The sequence below is a fragment of the Oncorhynchus mykiss genome, chromosome 1 (assembly GCF_057628025.1).
Source record: "Oncorhynchus mykiss isolate SJ-2025 chromosome 1, ASM5762802v1, whole genome shotgun sequence".
NCBI classification, from domain to species: Eukaryota; Metazoa; Chordata; class Actinopteri; order Salmoniformes; family Salmonidae; genus Oncorhynchus; species Oncorhynchus mykiss.
The window spans coordinates 17,590,698-17,618,420 of NC_143022.1; the positions used below are offsets into that span (position 1 = coordinate 17,590,698).

At 47.8% G+C, this 27,723-nt stretch overlaps 2 protein-coding genes across 2 annotated transcripts in view; both read right to left on the reverse strand.

Moving 5' to 3' along the window:
* LOC110491485 (uncharacterized) overlaps positions 1-27,723 on the reverse strand; it is a 446,987-nt gene that overhangs the window by 99,159 nt on the left and 320,105 nt on the right. The gene's annotated exons all lie outside the window — the stretch shown is intronic.
* LOC110531395 (glutamate receptor, ionotropic, N-methyl-D-aspartate 3Bb) overlaps positions 1-27,723 on the reverse strand; it is a 41,007-nt gene that overhangs the window by 4,058 nt on the left and 9,226 nt on the right. Inside the window, exons 4-5 of the mRNA XM_021614590.3 lie at positions 16,200-16,315; positions 3,361-3,512 (exon numbers count right to left, since the gene is read on the reverse strand). Of these exons, the coding sequence (XP_021470265.3) occupies positions 3,361-3,512; positions 16,200-16,315 (268 nt within the window). The remainder of the gene's footprint in view (positions 1-3,360; positions 3,513-16,199; positions 16,316-27,723) is intronic.

Here is a 27,723-nt window from a genome sequence, read left to right on the forward strand (position 1 = left end):
TTCTAGCCTATATGATTCAGTGGAGGCTGCTGAGGGGAGGACGGCTCATAATAATGGCTGGAATGGAGTGTAATGGAGTGAATGGAATGGTATCAAACACATAAAAAAACATACCATTCCATTCACTCCATTCCAGCCATTATTATGAGCTGTCCCCCCACAGCAGCCTACACCGGTATGATTAGTGTCTACCCTGTGGGCTGCTGCAGATGTCCTTTTGAATTCCAGCAGTGCTTAGAGGACATTTAGCCTAAGTCAGGACGACAGTGTGTGTTTGAGAAGCACAGTGCGAGCAGTGAGAACCCTGTCTGAGTGCCTGCCAGCAATACAGTACAGTAGTTGTATAGTACAGTAGTTGTATAGTGCTGTACACCTCCAATAAAATAGGAATCTAGCCTATCAAGGTCTAACAACATGAGTTGTTGGAGATGTGCTGTATATATAGGCAGCCACATTGTTCAACGCTGTTTGACACTTTGCAGCAAAGGAGAGAGAACTTTTCAGAGGAAATGTTCTAAACCGAAAGCCGCCTCTGATCTTATCTGTAGAGGTTTGGACGTAGATGTGAGAGAGGGAGAGAAGAAAAACTTGAGAGAGGGAGTGGTGGAGGACGGCGGGCTTGTTTCCGAAGTGCTGACACAGTGAACCCCAGGGGTGCAGTACAGGCCCTCCCCATCCCTCCTGCCACCCTCCCATTCTAGACCCAGTCCCTCCTCCCATTTAATTCTGGGACTCGGCCAAGAGAGGGAGCTGCCAGCCTCTGCTCTCTCCCTCCCTCTGCCACTCTGTTCCCTCCCTCCCTCCCTCCCTCCACTTCACCATTATATCTCTCTCCCTTCTCCTCTCCTCTACACCTTCCCTCTCTCTCCCCTTCTCCATCTTACCCACTTCACCCCCCATCTGTCCTTCTCTCCCCCTTTCTCCCCCATCCTTCTCTCTCCCTTCTCCTCTCCATCCCACCTTCTCCCTCTATACTCTCACCCCTCCCTCCCTCTCCCTCTCTCCCTCCCTCTGCCACTCTGTTCCCTCCCTCCCTCCCTCCCTCCCTCCCTCCCTCCCTCCCTCCCTCCCTCCCTCCCTCCCTCCACTTCACCATTATATCTCTCTCCCTTCTCCTCTCCTCTACACCTTCCCTCCCTCCCCCTCTCCATCCTACCTTCTCCCTCTATACTCTCACCCCTCCCTCCTTCTCCCTCTCTCCCTGACCAAGTAGTGATCAGTATGCAGGGGGAATAACTCATCCTATTAGCACTTAGGGCCCCCAGTATGGATGATGTTAGCCTGTCGACTGTGTTTAAGAGTGGACCCGTCCTCCACCATATTGTTTCTGGGAGGGGTAGCTCGTCTCCCCCCGTTCCCCTCCCCTCCCTTCCTCTGTCCCTCAGCCTTTCCCCTCCGAATCCATGTGAGCAGAAGGATGTGGAATGAAAATTAGGAATAATCTGTTCAATGCAAGCCAAGGTAATTCTGCCCTTCAAATTAGAGTAAAATAGAAATGTCATCCGGGTGCTCCTGTGTGAAACATATAGAGGAAACTGGGAAAGATTCAAATGTGGGTGCTCCTGTGTGAAACATATAGAGGAAACTGGGAAAGATTCAAATGTGAAAAACATATGGTTTGTAGGATGTGCTAGTTTTGGATTGATAGATGATAGATGCGCTGCATGTACACTCCTTGGAGTTTCTAACATTGATCCAAGGCAGCTTGAAAATGACAGGCTGGAATGTGATTCTGTCAAAAACGTATATTATTTTACATTTCCAAATATGAATTTGAGTATCTTTTGAGGAGTCGTCGTGGACAGGTACATGACGACATCATAGTTCAAAGGAGTGTCAGCCGGGGTAAATCAATAAAACAAACTAAAATTGTTCCCTTGACGTACCTAAAAGAAGAGATGTTATTGTTAGTCGTGTCGTCAAGGTGAACGAGAGATGTTGTCATGTGGGAAACATCAGTGTCCTACCATCCATTCGTCAGTCTCTCCCCAACGTAAATCAGGTGATCATTTGATGATTAGGTAATAACAAGACTGGGAATGACTTTGATGTTCCTGCACAGATGGCTGGGATCACTGCTTGTCTCTCTAGCACCATTTTCCCCATCCGGGAAAATGCATACCAGCAGGCATGCGCACACACACACACACACACACACACACACTCTCTGTCTTTGCTGGGTCTGTGAAGATCACAAATCAGCGCAGGCTGATGTGGTGTTGGTATTAGAAAAGCAATCCCAGAGTCCTCGGCTGCTAGGCCCTGTCTGTCTGGCTGTCTGTCTGTCTGTCTGTCTGGGTGGGTGGACTAGGAGCCAAAAGGTAAACAGCCCATATCGTCATGCTGATGGGACCAGACGATTGCCCCAGTAACAGGATATCAACAATAATAACACTATTTCATAGGATTATAACAACCAGTTAATGAATTAGTAATGAGTGTACAAAACATTAAGAACAACTGCTCTTTCCATGACATAGACTGACCAGGTGAATCCAGTTGAAAGCTATGATAAGCCTTGAGACATTTGAGACATTGATTGTGTCTGTGTGCCATTCAGAGGGTGAATGGGCAAGACAAAATATTGAAGTGCTTTTGAACAGGGTATTGTAGTAGGTGCCAGGTGCACTGGTTTGTGTAAAGAACTGCAACGCTGCTGGGTTCTCGCTCGACAGTTTTCTGCTTGTATCAAGAATGGTCCACCACTCAAAGGACATCCAGCCAACTTGACACAACTGTGGGAAGCATTGGAGTCAACATGTGCCAGCATCCCTGTGGAACGCTTTGATGGCCAAAGAGGAGGGGTAAAACGCAATATTAGGAAGGTGTTCTTAAAGTTTTGTCCACTCAGTGTATGTCTATGATAGCAGTCCATTGGGGCAGGAATTTCGACCAACTGGGTGCTTGGTGTTAATCCTGAGAGGACATCATAGACACACACAGAGGTCGAATCTAGGAATAAATATTTTTCCCTTAACATCTGACACTGATGGAGTCCAGACTGTCTGAGGAGTGTCTGCAAACCACACTTAAATATCTCTTAGAATGCATGCCCAATACATTGCTTCATTCAAGTGGTATGCTAGTGTGGATATTGGAATAGAGCCAAACATCCAGTTTGATATGTCCAGATGTGTTAGGATGGCCAAACCCAATGTCCATCAACTGTCTGCAACCCACGTGGTGTGCCTACAGGGCGGCCACTCCACCACAGCCACACTAGCCTGGTCCCTATCTGCACAAACAGATCTGGGCCCAGGCTGACGTCGATGGTCAAACACCACCATAGAAGTTGTTGACAACATAGTCCAAACCGGTCTGGGACCGGGACACACACAGACAGACGGACGGAAAACTCACCTCGGTGACGGCGAACACCCTCTTCCCACAAGGCACCACCTTGTACCACTTGTCGTGCAGCATGTCCATGTAGCCGTCTGACTTGTAGCGACTGATGAACTCTGACACGTTGTTGGTTAGAGGGGAGTTCTGTGGGAGGCCTATTCCATAGCCTGGGGGGATAGAGAAACTATTACCGTCAGCATAGTACAATGGGTATAGTAGTTGGTAGAAATTCATGGAAATAATTGTGGTGCGTCCCCTTCTATATCACCAGTCACATGGCTGTGCTATCATTAACCTGGATACAAACAGTGACACAGACGTCTCATATCTGCAAAATAAACAGAAGGCATTTTTACAAAATCATTGTTTTTCTCTGTTCCACATAAAACGCCCAAAATGCTTTAAAGATTGTCCTAAATTGTTTGGTGGAGAACTGAGCAGGGGTCTATAGGCGTATCATTCCAAACTTCACGCAGAGTGAGTTAACTGGCAGACTGTGTCTGGATCCCGTCCGCCCAAGGAGATGAAGTGGATCAATACTAAACCAAATCGGATGACCTTACCTTCATCCCTTCCAGAAGGGGAACATGAGGCTATGGATATTATAGATGAACCAAAGAATTCAGCCTTGACAAATTCCTCTTCTACCTGTACTGCTGATCCTGTACTTTAAACTCCTTTGATGTTTAAATTACATTTAATAAATTAGATTTTTGATATCTGATTCCTGTGGTGTGCGGAAGGATGGAGAGGGAAAATCCCCATCTCGTGGTCTTCAGTGGCAACTGGAGGAAAGATGGATGGAGGAATATATGGGAAAAACAGGAAAAAGTGAAGAACGTCCCGAGCATCCATTATATAATGAAGGAGTGTGTGTGTGTGTGTGTGTGTGTGTGTGTGTGTGTGTGTGTGTGTGTGTGTGTGTGTGTGTGTGTGTGTGTGTGTGTGTGTGTGTGTGTGTGTGTGTGTGTGTGTGTGTGCCTGTATCATTTAGACACATCTCTCCCAACTCTCCCTCCGTCTCTCCCTCACCTCAACTCTCTCCTCCCTCCATCTCTCCCTCACCCCAACTCTCTCCTCTCCTCCCTCCATCTCTCCCTCACCCCAACTCTCTCCTCTCCTCCCTCCATCTCTCCCTCACCTCAACTCTCTCCTCCCTCCATCTCTCCCTCACCCCAACTCTCTCCTCTCCTCCCTCCATCTCTCCCTCACCCAAACTCTCTCCTCTCCTCCCTCCATCTCTCCCTCACCCCAACTCTCTCCTCCCCTCCCTCCTCTCCTCCCTTCTTGTATTCCTCCATCTCAAAAGAGGACTGGCAGATATTTTATTTAATCACTGAATGGGTTTTACCTCTACCTATCTCTCTGTTTCTCATGGCTAATGTATGTCACTCATCTCCCCCTCCATCCCAGTCCCCCCCCCCTTTCCCTCCCTCCCCTGGGCCAGTCAAGATGACAGATAATAGACAAGCTCTGACATTAACACGTTTCATCAGAGCGAGACATGCCTAAGCATACACACACACACACACACACACACACACACACACACACACACACACACACACAGTCAAGCACATGTAACAGATGTGAAATGGCTAGCTAGTTAGCGGTGGTGCGCGCTAATAGCGTTTCAATCGGTGACGTCATTTGCTCTGAGACCTTGAAGTAGTAGTTCCCCTTGCTCTGCAAGGGCCGTGGCTTTTGTGGAGCGATGGGTAAAGATGCTTCGTGGGTGGCTGTTGTCGGTCGGTCGGTCGGTCGGTCGCTCAGTCGCCTGTCTGCCTGCCTGTCTGCCTGCCTGTCTGCCTGCCTTTTTGCCTGCCTGTCTGCCTGCCTGTCTGCCTGCCTGTCTGCCTGTCTGTGTGCTCCTACAAGTAGAAACAGCTGAACTCTTATGGAGTGTAAAGCGTGTGCTTCAGTCTAACATTCTTAATAGAGTGCATCTCAGATCCCGTTAACTTCCCTTTGTTTCACTTAAAGCCAACAGGGTTGGCCCTCTGCACTGGCACAGACTGGCACAGACTGGCACAGACTGACACAGACTGACACAGACTGACACAGACTGACACAGACTGACACAGACTGGCACAGACTGGCACAGACTGACACAGACTGACACAGACTGGCACAGACTGGCACAGACTGACACAGACTGACACAGACTGGCACAGACTGACACAGACTGACACAGACTGACACAGACTGGCACAGACTGGCACAGACTGACACAGACTGACACAGACTGACACAGACTGACACAGATGTCCCTGTAGCCAAGTGTTGATGAGGATGTTATTCTTAATAAAGCGTGGGCTTGCAGCTTTGAGTCACAATCATTAAATACTGGTTGGCTTTAATCACCAAATTGACAGTCCTGGCACCTTCCAGTTACACTGGCTGTAGCCCACTACAACTCAGTCCAAAAGATAGTGACAAATGAAATCCTAAAGCGGCAGGGACAGACATTCGGAAAGAAGGGACTCTGTGTTAAGCGAAAGTTCAACAGCTGTATTTGAGTTGCTTGATTGTTTTAGTAAATTAGTAAGTAGAGGACTAGCTGCCAACCAAAGAGTGTGTGTGTGTGTGTGTGTGTGTGTGTGTGTGTGTGTGTGTGTGTGTGTGTGTGTGTGTGTGTGTGTGTGTGTGTGTGTGTGTGTGTGGAGAGGAAGGCAGTGTGTGTGTGTGTGTGGAGAGGAAGGCAGTGTGTGTGACTGTTGTGTGTGTGTACATATGAGTGTGTGTATGAGATACAAAACTGGATGGAGTGATGAATAGTGAGAAGAAACACAGAGAAAGTGCGATGGCAGAGTGAGGTTAGAGTGAGGGAAGAGTGAGGGAAGAGCGAGGGAAGAGCAAGGGAAGAGCAAAGGAAGAGTGAGGGAAGAGCGAAGAAAGAGCGAAGGAAGAGCGAGGGAAGAGCGAAGGAAGAGCGAAGGAAGAGCGAGGGAAGAGCAAGGGAAGAGCGAAGGAAGAGCGAGGGAAGAGCGAGCGAAGTGTGAGGGAAGAGCGAGGGAAGATTCGAAGGGAGAGCGAGGGAAGAGCAAGGGAAGAGCGAAGGAAGAGCGAGGGTAGAGCGAAGGAAGAGCGAGGGAAGAGCGAGCGAAGTGTGAGGGATGAGCGAGGGAAGATTCGAGGGGAGAGTGAGGGAAGAGCAAGGGAAGAGCGAAGGAAGAGTGAGGGAAGAGCGAAGGAAGAGCGAGGGAAGAGGCGATGGGAAGATTTGAGGGAAGAGCGAGGGAAGAGCGAAGGAAGAGCGACGAAAGCGCAAGGGAAGAGCGAGGGAAGAGCGAGGGAAGAGCGAGGGAAGAGCAAAGGAAGAGCGAAGGAAGAGTGACGAAAGCGCGAGGGAAGAGCGAGGGAAGAGCAAAGGAAGAGCGACGAAAGCGCGAGGGAAGAGCGAGGGAAGAGCGAGGGAAGAGCGAGGGAAGGGCGAAGGAAGAGCGAGGGAAGAGTGAGGGAAGTGAAAGGGAAGAGCAAGGGAAGAGCGAGGGAAGAGCGAGGGAAGTGAAAAGCGACGGAAGTGAAAGGGAAGAGCGAGGGAGGCTAGAAAATGCAATTAACGGAGAGGAGAGATGAGATAGGAGAGGTCTAATTGAGCAAAACCCCAATTACTGCTTTATTATGAATGACTGTCTAGAGGTCAGGGCCCAAAACGGAGGAACATTTCTCACTTCAAAACACAGGCAAAAAAGAGCAATATAATATTCCAGGAGTTACTGTGAAAAGAGAAGGTGTAGATCCTGTTCCACACATGGTTTAGTTGTCTCCCCAAACTCAGAAAAACGAAAACAAAGATCCCTCTTCCCTGGTGAAATTGCTCACTAAATCAGCTCTCTAGAGCAACCAGTTGATTGAGTAATGCAGTTCTCACAAGTCTGTTTCCTGAAATATTGTGATGTAAAGGAAGTGTGAGTAGGGGGGGATTATTTTCAGGAAAAAAGTGAAACAGCTTGACTCAAATAGAATTTGCTCCCCCAATCGCCTGTCCAGAGCGCGTGTCTCATGAAAGATATCTGGCAGACAAAATGTTGCCGTTTCAAAGCTGGTGAGCTATGAAGTTCACAAGTATAAAATATGCAAATGAGACAAGAGGGCATCTCTCTCTCACACACACACACACACACACACACACACACACACACACACACACACACACACACACACACACACACACACATATACACACACACACACACACTTTCATGCCACCAAAAATAGGAAAAAAGTATGTGCGAGCTATCCCACAGTTGTAGAATTTCCGAACGAAAAGGGAAAAAGACAAACGGGAGTGTGTGTGTGTGTGTTTGCATATGTGTGTGTGTGTGTGTGTGTTTGCATATGTGTGTGTGTGTGTGTTTGCATATGGGTGTGTGTGTACTGTATGTGTGTGTCCTGCCCAGTGATGAATCTGAAAACACAGCGTCAGCTGACATTCTACACATCCAACACAGCAGGCCTGCCCTTTCAGGCTAATAGAAACAGCAGCCAGATGACAGACTCTTTCATTACCGTTCCCCTCTCTCCCCCATCCTCCTATTACCGTTCCCTCTCTCCCCCATCCTCCTATTACTGTTCCCTCTCTCCACCATCCTCCTATTACCGTTCCCTCCCTCCCCCATCCTCCTATTACCGTTCCCTCTCTCCCCCATCCTCCTATTACCGTTCCCCTCTCTCCCCCATCCTCCTATTACCGTTCCCCTCTCTCCCCCAACCTCCTATTACCGTTCCCTCTCTCCCCCATCCTCCTATCCTCCTATTACCGTTCCCTCTCTCCCCATCCTCCTATCCTCCTATTACCGTTCCCTCTCTCCTTCATCCTCCTATTACCGTTCCCCTCTCTCCCCCATCCTCCTATCCTCCTATTACCGTTCCCTCTCTCCCCCATCCTCCTATCCTCCTATTACCGTTCCCCTCTCTCCCCCATCCTCCTATTACCGTTCCCTCTCTCCCCATCCTCCTATCCTCCTATTACCGTTCCCTCTCTCCCCCATCCTCCTATCCTCCTATTACCGTTCCCCTCTCTCCCCCATCCTCCTATTACCGTTCCCTCTCTCCCCCATCCTCCTATCCTCCTATTACCGTTCCCCTCTCTCCCCCATCCTCCTATTACCGTTCCCCTCTCTCCCCCATCCTCCTATCCTCCTATTACCGTTCCCTCTCTCCTTCATCCTCCTATTACCGTTCCCTCTCTCCCCCATCCTCCTATTACCGTTCCCTCTCTCCCCCATCCTCCTATTACCGTTCCCTCTCACCCCCATCCTCCTATTACCGTCCCCTCTCTCCCCCATCCTCCTATCCTCCTATTACCGTTCCCTCTCTCCCCATCCTCCTATCCTCCTATTACCGTTCCCTCGCTCCTTCATCTTTCCTATTACCGTTCCCTCTCTCCTTCATCCTCCTATCCTCATATTACCGTTCCCTCTCTCCCCCATCCTCCTATCCTCCTATTACCGTTCCCTCTCTCCCCCATCCTCCTATTACCGTTCCCTCTCTCCCCATCCTCCTATCCTCCTATTACCTTTCCCTCTCTCCCCCATCCTCCTATTACCGTTCGCTCGCTCCCCCATCCTCCTATTACTGTTCCCTCTCTCCCCCATCCTCCTATCCTCCTATTACCGTTCCCTCTCTCCCCCATCCTCCTATTACCCTTCCCTCGCTCCCCCATCCTCCTATTACCGTTCCCTCTCTCCCCCATCCTCCTATCCTCCTATTACCGTTCCCTCGTTTCTTCATCATCCTATTACCTCTCCCTCGCTCCTTCATCCTCCTATTACCATTCCCTCTCTCCCCCATCCTCCTATTACCGTTCCCTCTCTCCCCCATCCTCCTATTACCGTTCTCTCTCTCCCCATCCTCCTATCCTCCTATTACCGTTCCCTCTCTCCTTCATCCTCCTATTACCGTTCCCTCTCTCCTTCATCCTCCTATTACCGTTCCCTCTCTCCCCCATCCTCCTATCCTCCTATTACCGTTCCCTCGCTCCTTCATCCTCCTATTACCGTTCCCTCTCTCCCCATCCTCCTATCCTCCTATTACCGTTCCCTCTCTCCTTCATCCTCCTATTACCGTTCCCCTCTCTCCCCCATCCTCCTATCCTCCTATTACCGTTCCCTCTCTCCCCCATCCTCCTATCCTCCTATTACCGTTCCCCTCTCTCCCCCATCCTCCTATTACCGTTCCCTCTCTCCCCATCCTCCTATCCTCCTATTACCGTTCCCTCTCTCCCCCATCCTCCTATCCTCCTATTACCGTTCCCCTCTCTCCCCCATCCTCCTATTACCGTTCCCTCTCTCCCCCATCCTCCTATCCTCCTATTACCGTTCCCCTCTCTCCCCCATCCTCCTATTACCGTTCCCCTCTCTCCCCCATCCTCCTATCCTCCTATTACCGTTCCCTCTCTCCTTCATCCTCCTATTACCGTTCCCTCTCTCCCCCATCCTCCTATTACCGTTCCCTCTCTCCCCCATCCTCCTATTACCGTTCCCTCTCACCCCCATCCTCCTATTACCGTTCCCTCTCTCCCCCATCCTCCTATCCTCCTATTACCGTTCCCTCTCTCCCCCATCCTCCTATCCTCCTATTACCGTTCCCTCGCTCCTTCATCTTTCCTATTACCGTTCCCTCTCTCCTTCATCCTCCTATCCTCATATTACCGTTCCCTCTCTCCCCCATCCTCCTATCCTCCTATTACCGTTCCCTCTCTCCCCCATCCTCCTATTACCGTTCCCTCTCTCCCCATCCTCCTATCCTCCTATTACCTTTCCCTCTCTCCCCCATCCTCCTATTACCGTTCGCTCGCTCCCCCATCCTCCTATTACCGTTCCCTCTCTCCCCCATCCTCCTATCCTCCTATTACCGTTCCCTCTCTCCCCATCCTCCTATTACCCTTCCCTCGCTCCCCCATCCTCCTATTACCGTTCCCTCTCTCCCCCATCCTCCTATCCTCCTATTACCGTTCCCTCGTTTCTTCATCATCCTATTACCTCTCCCTCGCTCCTTCATCCTCCTATTACCATTCCCTCTCTCCCCCATCCTCCTATTACCGTTCCCTCTCTCCCCCATCCTCCTATTACCGTTCTCTCTCTCCCCATCCTCCTATCCTCCTATTACCGTTCCCTCTCTCCTTCATCCTCCTATTACCGTTCCCTCTCTCCTTCATCCTCCTATTACCGTTCCCTCTCTCCCCCATCCTCCTATCCTCCTATTACCGTTCCCTCGCTCCTTCATCCTCCTATTACCGTTCCCTCTCTCCCCCATCCTCCTATCCTCCTATTACCGTTCACTCTCTCCTTCATCCTCCTATTACCGTTCCCTCTCTCCCCAATCCTCCTATCCTCCTATTACCGTTCCCTCTCTCCCCCGTCCTCCTATCCTCCTATTACCGTTCCCCTCTCTCCCCCATCCTCCTATTACCGTTCCCTCTCTCCCCCATCCTCCTATTACCGTTCCCTCTCTCCCCCATCCTCCTATTACCGTTCCCTCTCTCCCCCATCCTCCTATTACCGTTCCCTCTCTCCCCCATCCTCCTATTACCGTTCCCTCTCTCCCCCATCCTCCTATTACCGTTCCCTCTCTCCCCCATCCTCCTATTACCGTTCCCCTCTCTCCCCATCCTCCTATTACCGTTCCCTCTCTCCCCCATCCTCCTATTACCACTCCCTCTCTCCTTCATCCTCCTATTACCGTTCCCTCTCTCCCCCATCCTCCTATTACCGTTCCCTCTCTCCCCCATCCTCCTATTACCGTTCCCTCTCTCCCCCATCCTCCTATTACCGTTCCCTCTCTCCCCCATCCTCCTATCCTCCTATTACCGTTCCCTCTCTCCCCCATCCTCCTATCCTCCTATTACCGTTCCCTCTCTCCCCATCCTCCTATCCTCCTATTACCGTTCCCTCTCTCCTTCATCCTCGTATTACCGTTCCCTCTCTCCCCCATCCTCCTATCCTCCTATTACCGTTCCCCTCTCTCCCCATCCTCCTATTACCGTTCCCTCTCTCCCCCATCCTCCTATCTTCCTATTACCGTTCCCTCTCTCCCCATCCTCCTATCCTCCTATTACCGTTCCCTCGCTCCTTCATCCCTCCTATTACCGTTCCCTCTCTCTTCATCCTCCTATTACCGTTCCCCTCTCTCCCCTAACCTCCTATTACCGTTCCCCTCTCTCCCCCATCCTCCTATTACCGTTCCCTCTCTCCCCCATCCTCCTATCCTCCTATTACCGTTCCCTCTCTCCCCATCCTCCTATCCTCCTATTACCGTTCCCTCGCTCCTTCATCCCTCCTATTACCGTTCCCTCTCTCCTTCATCCTCCTATCCTGCTATTACCGTTCCCTCGCTCCTTCATCCCTCCTATTACGTTCCCTCTCTCCTTCATCGTCCTATCCTCCTATTACCGTTCCCTCTCTCCCCCATCCTCCTATCCTCCTATTACCGTTCCCTCTCTCCCCCATCCTCCTATTACCGTTCCCTCTCTCCCCCATCCTCCTATTACCGTTCCCCTCTCTCCCCCATCCTCCTATTACCATTCCCTCGCTCCTTCATCCTCCTATTACCGTTCCCCTCTCTCCCCCATCCTCCTATTACCATCCCCTCTCTCCCCCATCCTCCTATTACCGTTCCCTCTCTCCCCCATCCTCCTATCCTCCTATTACCGTTCCCTCTCTCCCCCATCCTCCTATTACCGTTCCCTCGCTCCCCCATCCTCCTATTACCGTTCCCTCTCTCCCCCATCCTCCTATCCTCCTATTACCGTTCCCTCTCTCCCCCATCCTCCTATTACCGTTCCCTCTCTCCCCCATCCTCCTATCCTCCTATTACCGTTCCCTCTCTCCCCCATCCTCCTATTACCGTTCCCTCTCTCCCCCATCCTCCTATCCTCCTATTACCGTTCCCTTTCTCCCCCATCCTCCTATCCTCCTATTACCGTTCCCTCTCTCCCCATCCTCCTATCCTCCTATTACCGTTCCCTCTCTCCTTCATCCTCGTATTACCGTTCCCTCTCTCCCCCATCCTCCTATCCTCCTATTACCGTTCCCCTCTCTCCCCATCCTCCTATTACCGTTCCCTCTCTCCCCCATCCTCCTATCCTCCTATTACCGTTCCCTCTCTCCCCATCCTCCTATCCTCCTATTACCGTTCCCTCGCTCCTTCATCCCTCCTATTACCGTTCCCTCTCTCCTTCATCCTCCTATTACCGTTCCCCTCTCTCCCCCATCCTCCTATCCTCCTATTACCGTTCCCCTCTCTCCCCCATCCTCCTATTACCGTTCCCTCTCTCCCCCATCCTCCTATCCTCCTATTACCGTTCCCTCTCTCCCCATCCTCCTATCCTCCTATTACCGTTCCCTCGCTCCTTCATCCCTCCTATTACCGTTCCCTCTCTCCTTCATCCTCCTATCCTGCTATTACCGTTCCCTCGCTCCTTCATCCCTCCTATTACGTTCCCTCTCTCCTTCATCGTCCTATCCTCCTATTACCGTTCCCTCTCTCCCCCATCCTCCTATCCTCCTATTACCGTTCCCTCTCTCCCCCATCCTCCTATTACCGTTCCCTCTCTCCCCCATCCTCCTATTACCGTTCCCCTCTCTCCCCCATCCTCCTATTACCGTTCCCTCGCTCCTTCATCCTCCTATTACCGTTCCCCTCTCTCCCATCCTCCTATTACCATTCCCTCTCTCCCCCATCCTCCTATTACCGTTCCCTCTCTCCCCCATCCTCCTATCCTCCTATTACCGTTCCCTCTCTCCCCCATCCTCCTATTACAGTTCCCTCGCTCCCCCATCCTCCTATTACCGTTCCCTCTCTCCCCCATCCTCCTATCCTCCTATTACCGTTCCCTCTCTCCCCCATCCTCCTATTACCGTTCCCTCGCTCCTTCATCCTCCTATTACCGTTCCCTCTCTCCCCTATCCTCCTATTACCGTTCCCTCTCTCCCCCATCCTCCTATCCTCCTATTACCATTCCCTCTCTCCCCCATCCTCCTATTACCGTTCCCTCTCTCCCCCATCCTCCTATCCTCCTATTACCGTTCCCTCTCTCCTTCATCCTCCTATTACCGTTCCCTCTCTCCCCCATCCTCCTATTACCGTTCCCTCTCTCCCCCATCCTCCTAACGTAACAAAATGTCGAAAAAGTGAAGGGGTCTGAATACTTTCCAAATGCACTGTATATCTCAGTAAAGGATGGATTGGGGGAATCAGGATCAAGAAGAGATATGCACCCAGGTTAGCCCCCACAGTTGAAACTTGTCCCCCCTTAGTTTTAGTTTTATGTCCCTATACAAAAATAGCTAAAAAGTTCAAATGTTTGAGTGACAGGTTGGCGCCAAATCTGTATCTTCGCTGCGCTTTATCAGCTCCATGGGCTGAGAGCCTGCCAGAGTGATAAGGGGAAAGCCACTGGGCGGTTATGTATGACTCCTTTGGGTTTCCATAAAAATCATGAAAAACCCTGCTCATCTGTGGTAGGCTGCGTGAATAATGTGATACACCTCCGCCTGGAATGTTTTATTTAGATTTAGAAGGACGGGGTCACAGTTAAAGCGCCCCAACACTACAGTTTAGTTAGCTTCTTAACTAGCTGTAAAAGGTCTTAGTTATTAGCCTATTTAGCTCTAACCAGCTAATCTGCCACAATGGATATCAGAAATCAAACCACCGAGGCCACCACCAAGCCCAGCAGCGATGATGCTGCCGAACTCCAGCTAGCACCAAGTGCAGAGCCTACCAGCCCTTCCACAAGCACCGCCAGGATAATGGCTCCACAGCCACTTCCACCTCCGACTGTCCCTGACAATTTTTGGAACAGAGTAGCCAGCCCAGATTAGCCTATTGAATCCTACCCTTGCTGCAGGTTTTCTGTCCAAAATCCTTAATTTAATAGCAACTGGTTCATAGGAAGAGATTGGCTGGAATACCCAGTAGATGTGTCAAAAGCACTCAATGGTCTCTGCATTTGAACTTTTATGTTTATGGTAGTATAGTGTGATATAAGCAGAATTCAATATAATTCCAATGCAATAACCCAAATGACGCCCCTGGGTATAGCTACATATTCGTATGTTTCATCATAGCAATAGATAGTCTATATTCTGTTTTTATGGTAGTCCATTGCTTGGTTGGAAATGGAACTGTACGTATTGGAAACATGTTTACAGTAGGCCGGCATTGATTAAATGATTACGTGGGTGGGTTGAATTCGATCGACAGAAGTTTATTGTGCTGAATTAATTAATGAGCTGCATGATTTTCCATGTTTGAAGCGTAAATAGGCTAAATATAGATTGTGTCATGCCTTTATCAATCTGATATTTAGATTGTAGGCCTATAGTGCACCTACCGCTAATTTGTTCTGTTCACATTCATTCGTTTGCATTCGCAGTTGTGAATGATATTCTAACCCAAATTGCTATTTAGTATTTTTGTTTTGCATGAGTAACTAGGCTACTAGTTTCAGCATTTAATTTGCATTATTTTGGTAAGACGCTGTGTGTATGGCTGCATTCACATAGGCTGTTTGTAATAGGTGAATTACTCTATCTATCTTGTAGCCTATATTAATTGTTAAATGGCCTTGCTTTAGTGGCAACCTGTCACTTCAAAAGCACTCAATGGTCTTGGAGTCTCTGCATTTGAACTTTATGTTTATTGTGGTATAGCGTGATATAAGCAGAATTCCAACGCAAGAACCCCCCCAAAATGGTGCCTCCTCACTGATTTCAATAGCCCCCACTTTAGCCTGGAGGGATACTTCTCTGAAACAATTTATTTCAATCCTGGTTCAAGAAACCCACAGGGTGTGCTGTCTGTCCTTCTATCCTGCACAATACATCTGCTATCAAGTACTCATCATGTCCTTCTATTCCTGCATAATACATCTGCTATCAAGTACTCATCATGTCCTTCTATTCCTGCATAATACATCTGCTATCAAGTACTCATCATGTCCTTCTATCCTGCATAATACATCTGCTATCAAGTACTCATCATGTCCTTCTATCCTGCATAATACATCTGCTATCAAGTACTCATCATGTCCTTCTATTCCTGCATAATACATCTGCTATCAAGTACTCATCATGTCCTTCTATTCCTGCATAATACATCTGCTATCAAGTACTCATCATGTCCTTCTATCCTGCACAATACATCTGCTATCAAGTACTCATCATGTTCTTGGTGAACTGAATTAGGGTTGTGTTATTATGGCAAACAAATGACGTTTTGCAACAGAAAATAAAAACATGTTTCTTATTGGACAAGTTTAGATAGTACGTCTCTGTTTCACACTGTTCCCTGCACACCATGTGGGTCACCAGAACCCATAACACCTACTGTAACTGCTCTAAAAAAGATTGACAGTGAAACGTGAACCTTAATGCGTTGACAATGTGGGAGCAGCAATGCAGAAAGACAAACACAGAAAGGCAAACCGCGGGAGGCTGTTTCCACTTACTCCCCATAATCCTGCACAGGCTCTCAGAAACATGGGTGTGATGTTGGTTCAGACAAAATAGCAATGAATATATTTGAATAATACATATTCAAATGAAAAGAATGTGAATTTGAGATTAACTAGAAAACAGGAAGAGGACAGGGAATCCAAACACACATTCAAGCAAGTGCATGCCTACCTACATACCAGGGCACTTAAGAAAGCGCACACACACACACACACACACACACACACACACACACACACACACACACACACACACACACACACACACACACACACACACATACACAGAGAGACACACATAGACACAGACAGACAGGCAATGACTCTAGAGCCGTCAAGTCTGAGGGCTGTCAAAACAATACAGTGTCAGGGTGGACGGGCGGTTTCTTACCTTCGATGGCGAAGGGCTTGCCCACAGTGAGCAGCTTGCAGTCTGCGTCGATGGACACCTCGTAGTCCAGCAGGGCCTTGTCCATGATGAAGGCATCAAGCTGAGGGGGATCTACCCTTCAACACACAGGGAGAAGGGGTTATACACATCCCAATCACCACACACCATACAGGCCAAATCTCAATCATAAAACACCCAATAGGCCACGTCCCAATCACCACACAACAAATAGGCCACGTCCCAATCACCACACAACAAATAGGCCACGTCCCAATCACCACACAACAAATAGGCCACGTCCCAATCACCACACAACAAATAGGCCACGACTCAATCACAACACAACAAATAGGCCACGTCCCAATCACAACACAACAAATAGGCCACTTCCAATCACAACACAACAAATAGGCCACTTCCCAATCACAACACAACAAATAGGCCACTTCCCAATCACAACACAACAAATAGGCCACGTCCCAATCACCACACACCATACAGGCCAAATCTCAATCATAAAACAACAAATAGGCCACGTCCCAATCACAACAAAACAAATAGGCCACGTCCCAATCACAACACAACAAATAGGCCACGTCCCAATCACAACACAACAAATAGGCCACGTCCCAATCACAACACAACAAATAGGCCACTTCCAATCACAACACAACAAATAGGCCACTTCCCAATCACAACACAACAAATAGGCCACGTCCCAATCACAACACAACAAATAGGTCACGTCCCAATCACAACACAACAACTAGGTCACGTCCCAATCACAACACAACAAATAGGCCACACCCCAATCACAACACAACAAATAGGCCACGTCCCAATCACAACGCAACAAATAGGTCACGTCCCAATCACAACACAACAAATAGGCCACGTCCCAATCACAACACAACAAATAGGCCACGTCCCAATCACAACACAACAAATAGGCCACGTCCCAATCACAACACAACAAATAGGCCACGTCCCAATCACAACACAACAAATAGGCCACGTCCCAATCACAACACAACAAATAGGCAACGTCCCAATCACAACACAACAAATAGGCCACGTCCCAATCACAACACAACAAACAGACCACGTCCCAATCACAACACAACAAACAGACCACGTCCCAATCACAACACAACAAACAGACCACGTCCCAATCACAACACAACAAATAGGCAACGTCCCAATCACAACACAACAAATAGGCCACTTCCAATCACAACACAACAACTAGGTCACGTCCCAATCACCACACAACAAACAGACCACGTCCCAATCACAACACAACAAATAGGCAACGTCCCAATCACAACACAACAAACAGACCACGTCCCAATCACAACACACCAACTAGGTCACGTCCCAATCACCACACACCATACAGGCCAAATCTCAATCATAAAACACCAAATAGGCCACGTCCCAATCACAACACAACAAATAGGCAACGTCCCAATCACCACACACCAACTAGGTCACGTCCCAATCACAACACAACAAATAGGCCACGTCCCAATCACAACACAACAAATAGGCCACGTCCCAATCACAACACAACAAATAGGTCACGTCCCAATCACAACACAACAAATAGGTCACGTCCCAATCACAACACAACAAATAGGCCACGTCCCAATCACAACACACGAACTAGGTCACGTCCCAATCACAACACAACAAATAGGCCACGTCCCAATCACAACACAACAAATAGGTCACGTCCCAATCACAACACAACAAATAGGTCACTTCCAATCACAACACAACAAATAGGCCACTTCCAATCACAACACACCAACTAGGCCACGTCCCAATCACAACACAACAAATAGGTCACGTCCCAATCACAACACAACAAATAGGCCACGTCCCAATCACAACACACCAACTAGGTCACGTCCCAATCACAACACACCAACTAGGTCACTTCCCAATCACAACACAACAAATAGGCCACGTCCCAATCACAACACAACAAATAGGCAACGTCCCAATCACAACACAACAAATAGGCCACTTCCAATCACAACACAACAAATAGGTCACGTCCCAATCACAACACAACAAATAGGTCACGTCCCAATCACAACACAACAAATAGGCCACGTCCCAATCACCACACACCAAACAGGCCACGTCCCAATCACCACACACCAAACAGGCCACGTCCAAATCACCACACACCAAACAGGCCACGTCCAAATCACAGCACACCAACTAGGCCACGTCCCAATCACAACACAACATACAGGCCATGTCCCAATCACAACACAACAAATAGGTCACTTCCAATCACAACACAACAAATAGGTCACGTCCCAATCACAACACAACAAATAGGTCACGTCCCAATCACAACACAACAAATAGGCCACGTCCCAATCACAACACACCAACTAGGTCACGTCCCAATCACAACACAACAAATAGGCCACGTCCCAATCACAACACAACAAATAGGCCACTTCCAATCACAACACAACAAATAGGCCACTTCCCAATCACAACACAACAAATAGGCCACTTCCCAATCACAACACAACAAATAGGCCACGTCCCAATCACCACACACCATACATGCCAAATCTCAATCATAAAACAACAAATAGGCCACGTCCCAATCACAACAAAACAAATAGGCCACGTCCCAATCACAACACAACAAATAGGCCACGTCCCAATCACAACACAACAAATAGGCCACGTCCCAATCACAACACACGAACTAGGTCACGTCCCAATCACAACACAACAAATAGGCCACGTCCCAATCACAACACAACAAATAGGTCACGTCCCAATCACAACACAACAAATAGGTCACTTCCAATCACAACACAACAAATAGGCCACTTCCAATCACAACACACCAACTAGGCCACGTCCCAATCACAACACAACAAATAGGTCACGTCCCAATCACAACACAACAAATAGGCCACGTCCCAATCACAACACACCAACTAGGTCACGTCCCAATCACAACACACCAACTAGGTCACTTCCCAATCACAACACAACAAATAGGCCACGTCCCAATCACAACACAACAAATAGGCAACGTCCCAATCACAACACAACAAATAGGCCACTTCCAATCACAACACAACAAATAGGTCACGTCCCAATCACAACACAACAAATAGGTCACGTCCCAATCACAACACAACAAATAGGCCACGTCCCAATCACCACACACCAAACAGGCCACGTCCCAATCACCACACACCAAACAGGCCACGTCCAAATCACCACACACCAAACAGGCCACGTCCAAATCACAGCACACCAACTAGGCCACGTCCCAATCACAACACAACATACAGGCCATGTCCCAATCACAACACAACAAATAGGTCACTTCCAATCACAACACAACAAATAGGTCACGTCCCAATCACAACACAACAAATAGGTCACGTCCCAATCACAACACAACAAATAGGCCACGTCCCAATCACAACACACCAACTAGGTCACGTCCCAATCACAACACAACAAATAGGCCACGTCCCAATCACAACACAACAAATAGGCCACTTCCAATCACAACACAACAAATAGGCCACTTCCCAATCACAACACAACAAATAGGCCACTTCCCAATCACAACACAACAAATAGGCCACGTCCCAATCACCACACACCATACATGCCAAATCTCAATCATAAAACAACAAATAGGCCACGTCCCAATCACAACAAAACAAATAGGCCACGTCCCAATCACAACACAACAAATAGGCCACGTCCCAATCACAACACAACAAATAGGCCACGTCCCAATCACAACACAACAAATAGGCCACTTCCAATCACAACACAACAAATAGGCCACTTCCCAATCACAACACAACAAATAGGCCACGTCCCAATCACAACACAACAAATAGGTCACGTCCCAATCACAACACAACAACTAGGTCACGTCCCAATCACAACACAACAAATAGGCCACACCCCAATCACAACACAACAAATAGGCCACGTCCCAATCACAACGCAACAAATAGGTCACGTCCCAATCACAACACAACAAATAGGCCACGTCCCAATCACAACACAACAAATAGGCCACGTCCCAATCACAACACAACAAATAGGCCACGTCCCAATCACAACACAACAAATAGGCAACGTCCCAATCACAACACAACAAATAGGCCACGTCCCAATCACAACACAACAAACAGACCACGTCCCAATCACAACACAACAAACAGACCACGTCCCAATCACAACACAACAAACAGACCACGTCCCAATCACAACACACCAACTAGGTCACATCCCAATCACAACACAACAAACAGACCACGTCCCAATCACAACACAACAAATAGGCAACGTCCCAATCACAACACAACAAATAGGCCACTTCCAATCACAACACAACAACTAGGTCACGTCCCAATCACCACACAACAAACAGACCACGTCCCAATCACAACACAACAAATAGGCAACGTCCCAATCACAACACAACAAACAGACCACGTCCCAATCACAACACACCAACTAGGTCACGTCCCAATCACCACACACCATACAGGCCAAATCTCAATCATAAAACACCAAATAGGCCACGTCCCAATCACAACACAACAAATAGGCAACGTCCCAATCACCACACACCAACTAGGTCACGTCCCAATCACAACACAACAAATAGGCCACGTCCCAATCACAACACAACAAATAGGCCACGTCCCAATCACAACACAACAAATAGGTCACGTCCCAATCACAACACAACAAATAGGTCACGTCCCAATCACAACACAACAAATAGGCCACGTCCCAATCACAACACACGAACTAGGTCACGTCCCAATCACAACACAACAAATAGGCCACGTCCCAATCACAACACAACAAATAGGTCACGTCCCAATCACAACACAACAAATAGGTCACTTCCAATCACAACACAACAAATAGGCCACTTCCAATCACAACACAACAAATAGGCCACGTCCCAATCACAACACACCAACTAGGTCACGTCCCAATCACAACACAACAAATAGGTCACGTCCCAATCACAACACAACAAATAGGCCACGTCCCAATCACAACACACCAACTAGGTCACGTCCCAATCACAACACACCAACTAGGTCACTTCCCAATCACAACACAACAAATAGGCCACGTCCCAATCACAACACAACAAATAGGCAACGTCCCAATCACAACACAACAAATAGGCCACTTCCAATCACAACACAACAAATAGGTCACGTCCCAATCACAACACAACAAATAGGTCACGTCCCAATCACAACACAACAAATAGGCCACGTCCCAATCACCACACACCAAACAGGCCACGTCCCAATCACCACACACCAAACAGGCCACGTCCAAATCACCACACACCAAACAGGCCACGTCCAAATCACAGCACACCAACTAGGCCACGTCCCAATCACAACACAACATACAGGCCATGTCCCAATCACAACACAACAAATAGGTCACTTCCAATCACAACACAACAAATAGGTCACGTCCCAATCACAACACAACAAATAGGTCACGTCCCAATCACAACACAACAAATAGGCCACGTCCCAATCACAACACACCAACTAGGTCACGTCCCAATCACAACACAACAAATAGGCCACGTCCCAATCACAACACAACAAATAGGCCACTTCCAATCACAACACAACAAATAGGTCACGTCCCAATCACAACACAACAAATAGGTCACGTCCCAATCACAACACAACAAATAGGTCACGTCCCAATCACAACACAACAAATAGGCCACGTCCCAATCACAACACAACAAATAGGCCACGTCCCAATCACAACACAACAAATAGGCCACTTCCAATCACAACACAACAAATAGGTCACGTCCCAATCACAACACAACAAATAGGTCACGTCCCAATCACAACACAACAAATAGGCCACGTCCCAATCACCACACACCAAACAGGCCACGTCCCAATCACCACACACCAAACAGGCCACGTCCAAATCACCACACACCAAACAGGCCACGTCCAAATCACAGCACACCAACTAGGCCACGTCCCAATCACAACACAACATACAGGCCATGTCCCAATCACCACACACCAAACAGGCCACATCCAAATCACAGCACACCAACTGGGCCACGTCCCAATCACAACACAACATACAGGCCATGTCTCAATCACCACACACCAAACAGGCCACGTCCAAATCACCACACAACAAAACAGGCCACGTCCCAATCACAACACAACATACAGGCCATGTCCCAATCACAACACAACAAATAGGCCACGTCCCAATCACAACACACCAACTAGGTCACGTCCCAATCACAACACAACAAATAGGTCACGTCCCAATCACAACACAACAAATAGTGCACGTCCCAATCACAACACAACAAATAGGGCACGTCCCAATCACAACACACCAAATAGGCCACGACCCAATCACAACACAACAAATAGGGCACGTCCCAATCACAACACAACAAATAGGGCACGTCCCAATCACAACACAACAAACAGACCACGTCCCAATCACAACACAACAAATAGGCCACGTCCCAATCACAACACAACAAATAGGGCACATCCCAATCACAACACAACAAATAGGCCACGTCCCAATCACAACACACCAAATAGGCCACGACCCAATCACGACACACCAACTAGGCCACGTCCCAATCACAACACACCAAATAGGCCACGACCCAATCACAACACACCAACTAGGCCACGTCCCAATCACAACACACCAACTAGGTCACGTCCCAATCACAACACAACAAATAGGCAACGTCCCAATCACAACACAACAAATAGGGCACGTCCCAATCACAACACACCAAATAGGCCACGACCCAATCACAACACACCAACTAGGCCACGTCCCAATCACAACACAACAAATAGGCCACGTCCCAATCACAACACAACAAATAGGTCACGTCCCAATCACAACACAACAACTAGGTCACGTCCCAATCACCACACAACAAATAGGCCACTTCCCAATCACAACACAACAAATAGGCCACGTCCCAATCACCACACAACAAATAGGCCACTTCCCAATCACAACACAACAAATAGGCCACGTCCCAATCACAACACAACAAATAGGCCACGTCCCAATCACAACACACCAACTAGGTCACGTCCCAATCACAACACAACAAATAGGCCACGTCCCAATCACAACACAACAAATAGGCAACGTCCCAATCACAACACAACAAATAGGCCACGTCCCAATCACAACACAACAAATAGGCCACGTCCCAATCCCAACACACCAACTAGGTCACGTCCCAATCACAACACAACAAATAGGCCACGTCCCAATCACAACACAACAAATAGGCAACGTCCCAATCACAACACAACAAATAGGCCACGTCCCAATCACAACACAACAAATAGGCAACGTCCCAATCACAACACAACAAATAGGCCACGTCCCAATCCCAACACACCAACTAGGCCACGTCCCAATCACAACACACCAACTAGGTCACGTCCCAATCACAACACAACAAATAGGTCACGTCCCAATCACAACACAACAAATAGGTCACGTCCCAATCACAACACACCAACTAGGTCACGTCCCAATCACAACACACCAACTAGGCCACATCCTAATCGTTGTAAACCACAAACCAAACAGGCCAAGTTTGAAATTGACCATGTCTCAATCCTACGCACCACACATCAAAAAGCTATGTCCTCCCTCATTCCAGATTCAGCACATGGCCCTCGTCACAATCATGTTTATACTTCATGTCTCAGTGTAAATGGGGGGCTCAGAATCAGTCCTCCAGGGAAATTGGACAGAAGGAGAAGGGTAGAGCAAAGCCATTAGATATCTGTTTTATTGTCACATATTAATCGCCTGTCTGACTAAACAAAACCGGAATGAATGCAGACAGAGTACAGTGCCCAAATCAGGCACTCAACTTCCATTATGATGCTGACTCCTGACTAGGCACATCAGCTGAACCAGAGAGGATTATGGGTCAAGGGAACTATCATAATGGAGGTTCAAGATGTCAAAACTGCACATTTCAAATGTGTCAGCTTTGGAGTCCTCTGACTTCAGCTTCAATTGTAAGGAGGGGATGACCTCTTGGGTAAGAAATCAACAGTGGATATTACCAGCAATTTTCTGGCACTTTGGCTGTTTAATCAAGCCATCCATCAAACCACCCACTTAGAAGAGTGGACTCTTATTCCAGAAGGGATAAACTTGTCACGTCTACTCCCGCTCCTCCTCCCTGGCGCTCACTGTTGCCGGTTTACTAGCAACTGGCAACCCTCATTACTCATTTACTGGCAACCCTCATTACACACACCGCTTCAGGTAGTATTGTTTATGTTTTCCTTGTTACATGCTGCTCTTGTTTTGTATTCGTTCCATGGTTGTTTTCATTAAAATCACACTACACTTGCTTCCAGACTCCCTGGGTCTACGTTACAGAATACTACCTCGAAAATATGGAAGCAGCAGAATATATATATATATATATATATATATATATATATATATATATATATATATATATATATATATATATATATATATATATGTATATACAATGGGGAGAACAAGTATTTGATACACTGCTGATTTTGCAGGTTTTCCTACTTACAAAGCATGTAGAGGTCTGTAATTTTTATCATCGTACACTTCAACTGTGAGAGGCAGAACTTAAAACAAAAATCCAGAAGATCACATTGTATGATTTTTAAGTAATTAATTTGGATTTTATTGCATGACATAAGTATTTGATCACCTACCAACCAGTAAGAATTCCGGCTCTCACAGACCTGTTTGTTTTTTATTAAGAAGCCCTCCTGTTCTCCACTCATTACCTGTATTAACTGCACCTGTTTGAACTCGTTACCTGTATATCAAAATATATATATTTTACCTGTATATCAAATACTTGTTCTCCCCATTGTATATATATATATATATATATATATATATATAGTGCCGTGCGAAAGTATTCGGCCCCCTTGAACTTTGCGACCTTTTGCCACATTTCAGGCTTCAAACATAAAGATATAAAACTGTATTTTTTTGTGAAGAATCAACAACAAGTGGGACACAATCATGAAGTGGAACGACATTTATTGGATATTTCAAACTTTTTTAACAAATCCAAAACTGAAAAATTGGGCGTGCAAAATTATTCAGCCCCTTTACTTTCAGTGCAGCAAACTCTCTCCAGAAGTTCAGTGAGGATCTCTGAATGATCCAATGTTGACCTAAATGACTAATGATGATAAATACAATCCCCCTGTGTGTAATCAAGTCTCCGTATAAATGCACCTGCACTGTGACAGTCTCAGAGGTCCGTTAAAAGCGCAGAGAGCATCATGAAGAACAAGGAACACACCAGGCAGGTCCGAGATACTGTTGTGAAGAAGTTTAAAGCCGGATTTGGATGCAAAAATATTTCCCAAGCTTTAAACATCCCAAGGAGCACTGTGCAAGCGATAATATTGAAATGGAAGGAGTATCAGACCACTGCAAATCTACCAAGACCTGGCCGTCCCTCTAAACTTTCAGCTCATACAAGGAGAAGACTGATCAGAGATGCAGCCAAGAGGCCCATGATCACTCTGGATGAACTGCAGAGATCTACAGCTGAGGTGGGAGACTCTGTCCATCGGACAGCAATCAGTTGTATATTGCACAAATCTGGCCTTTATGGAAGAGTGGCAAGAAGAAAGCCATTTCTTAAAGATATCCATAAAAAATGTTGTTTAAAGTTTGCCACAAGCCACCTGGGAGACACACCAAACATGTGGAAGAAGGTGCTCTGGTCAGATGAAACCAAAATTGAACTTTTTGGCAACAATGCAAAACGTTATGTTTGGCGTAAAAGCAACACAGCTGAACACACCACCCCCACTGTCAAACATGGTCGTGGCAGCATCATGGTTTGGGCCTGCTTTTCTTCAGCAGGGACAGGGAAGATGGTTAAAATTGATGGGAAGATGGATGGAGCCAAATACAGGACCATTCTGGAAGAAAACCTGATGGAGTCTGCAAAAGACCTGAGACTGGGACGGAGATTTGTCTTCCAACAAGACAATGATCCAAAACATAAAGCAAAATCTACAATGGAATGGTTCAAAAATAAACATATCCAGGTGTTAGAATGGCCAAGTCAAAGTCCAGACCTGAATCCAATCGAGAATCTGTGGAAAGAACTGAAAACTGCTGTTCACAAATGCTCTCCATCCAACCTCACTGAGCTCGAGCTGTTTTGCAAGGAGGAATGGGAAAAAATTTCAGTCTCTCGATGTGCAAAACTGATAGAGACATACCCCAAGCGACTTACAGCTGTAATCGCAGCAAAAGGTGGCGCTACAAAGTATTAACTTAAGGGGGCTGAATAATTTTGCACGCCCAATTTTTGATTTGTTAAAAAAGTTTGAAATATCCAATAAATGTCGTTCCACTTCATGATTGTGTCCCACTTGTTGTTGATTCTTCACAAAAAAATACAGTTTTATATCTTTATGTTTGAAGCCTGAAATGTGGCAAAAGGTCGCAAAGTTCAAGGGGGCCGAATACTTTCGCAAGGCACTGTATATATGGCAGACTGTTGGAGAACAGGGACACCTACTCCACCAACACCACGATCAGCTGGCCCAACTGCATGCGACTACGGATGAGGTCCTTCGCATCCTCCACCACCTCGACACCACACGAGAGGATTTACTTTCAAATAGCAGAGCCCTCTATCATGAGTCAACCCAGCGAACCAGTCTCCCAGCCTACCCAGCAATCTGCCCAGGTCACAGATGCCCAACTTCCCCTCCCGGGAAGATATGACGGGACTCCATCCAAATGCCAAGGCTTCCTACTCCCACCAGGAGAGGTCCAATGTTGCCACGAGGAGGAGCTGGGTTCCTATGAGGGGTCATAGCTCTGTTCAGGGGAGTCTTTGACCATCCACCGGGTGGCAAAGAGAGAGGTGGGTGACTACTCCAACTCTGGAAGGGTGCCCAGACTGTTGCGGAGTACGCCCTCACCTTCCAGACTGTGGCAGCCCCCAGTGGATGGAATGAGCCGGCACTCCACACCCTATTCTGAAGAGGACTGCGCAAGGATGTCCAAACGGAGTTGGCTTGTCGGGACGACAACGTTTCCCTGGACATGCTCATCGCGATAGCAAACCGTCTGGAAAACCTTCTTCGGGAGCATCGGTGGTCCCCTCATCCCTCGCCTTTCTCCTTCAGCCGTCCTGATGCAGAGCCTGAACACCCATGGAGATAGGAATCACATCTCTCCATGGCAGAGCTACGTCACCGGAGACGGCTGGGGTTGTGTCCCTATTTTGGCCAGGAGGGGCACCAGCTACAGCTGTGTTCAGTGCATCCTAACCAGAAGTCTTCATCAGTATTCCTTCATCTTTCACCAAACCCTTCCTGGTTTCTATTTCGTTGGCTGGCTGTCGCTCAGGTGTTGTCTCTAAGGCTCTAGT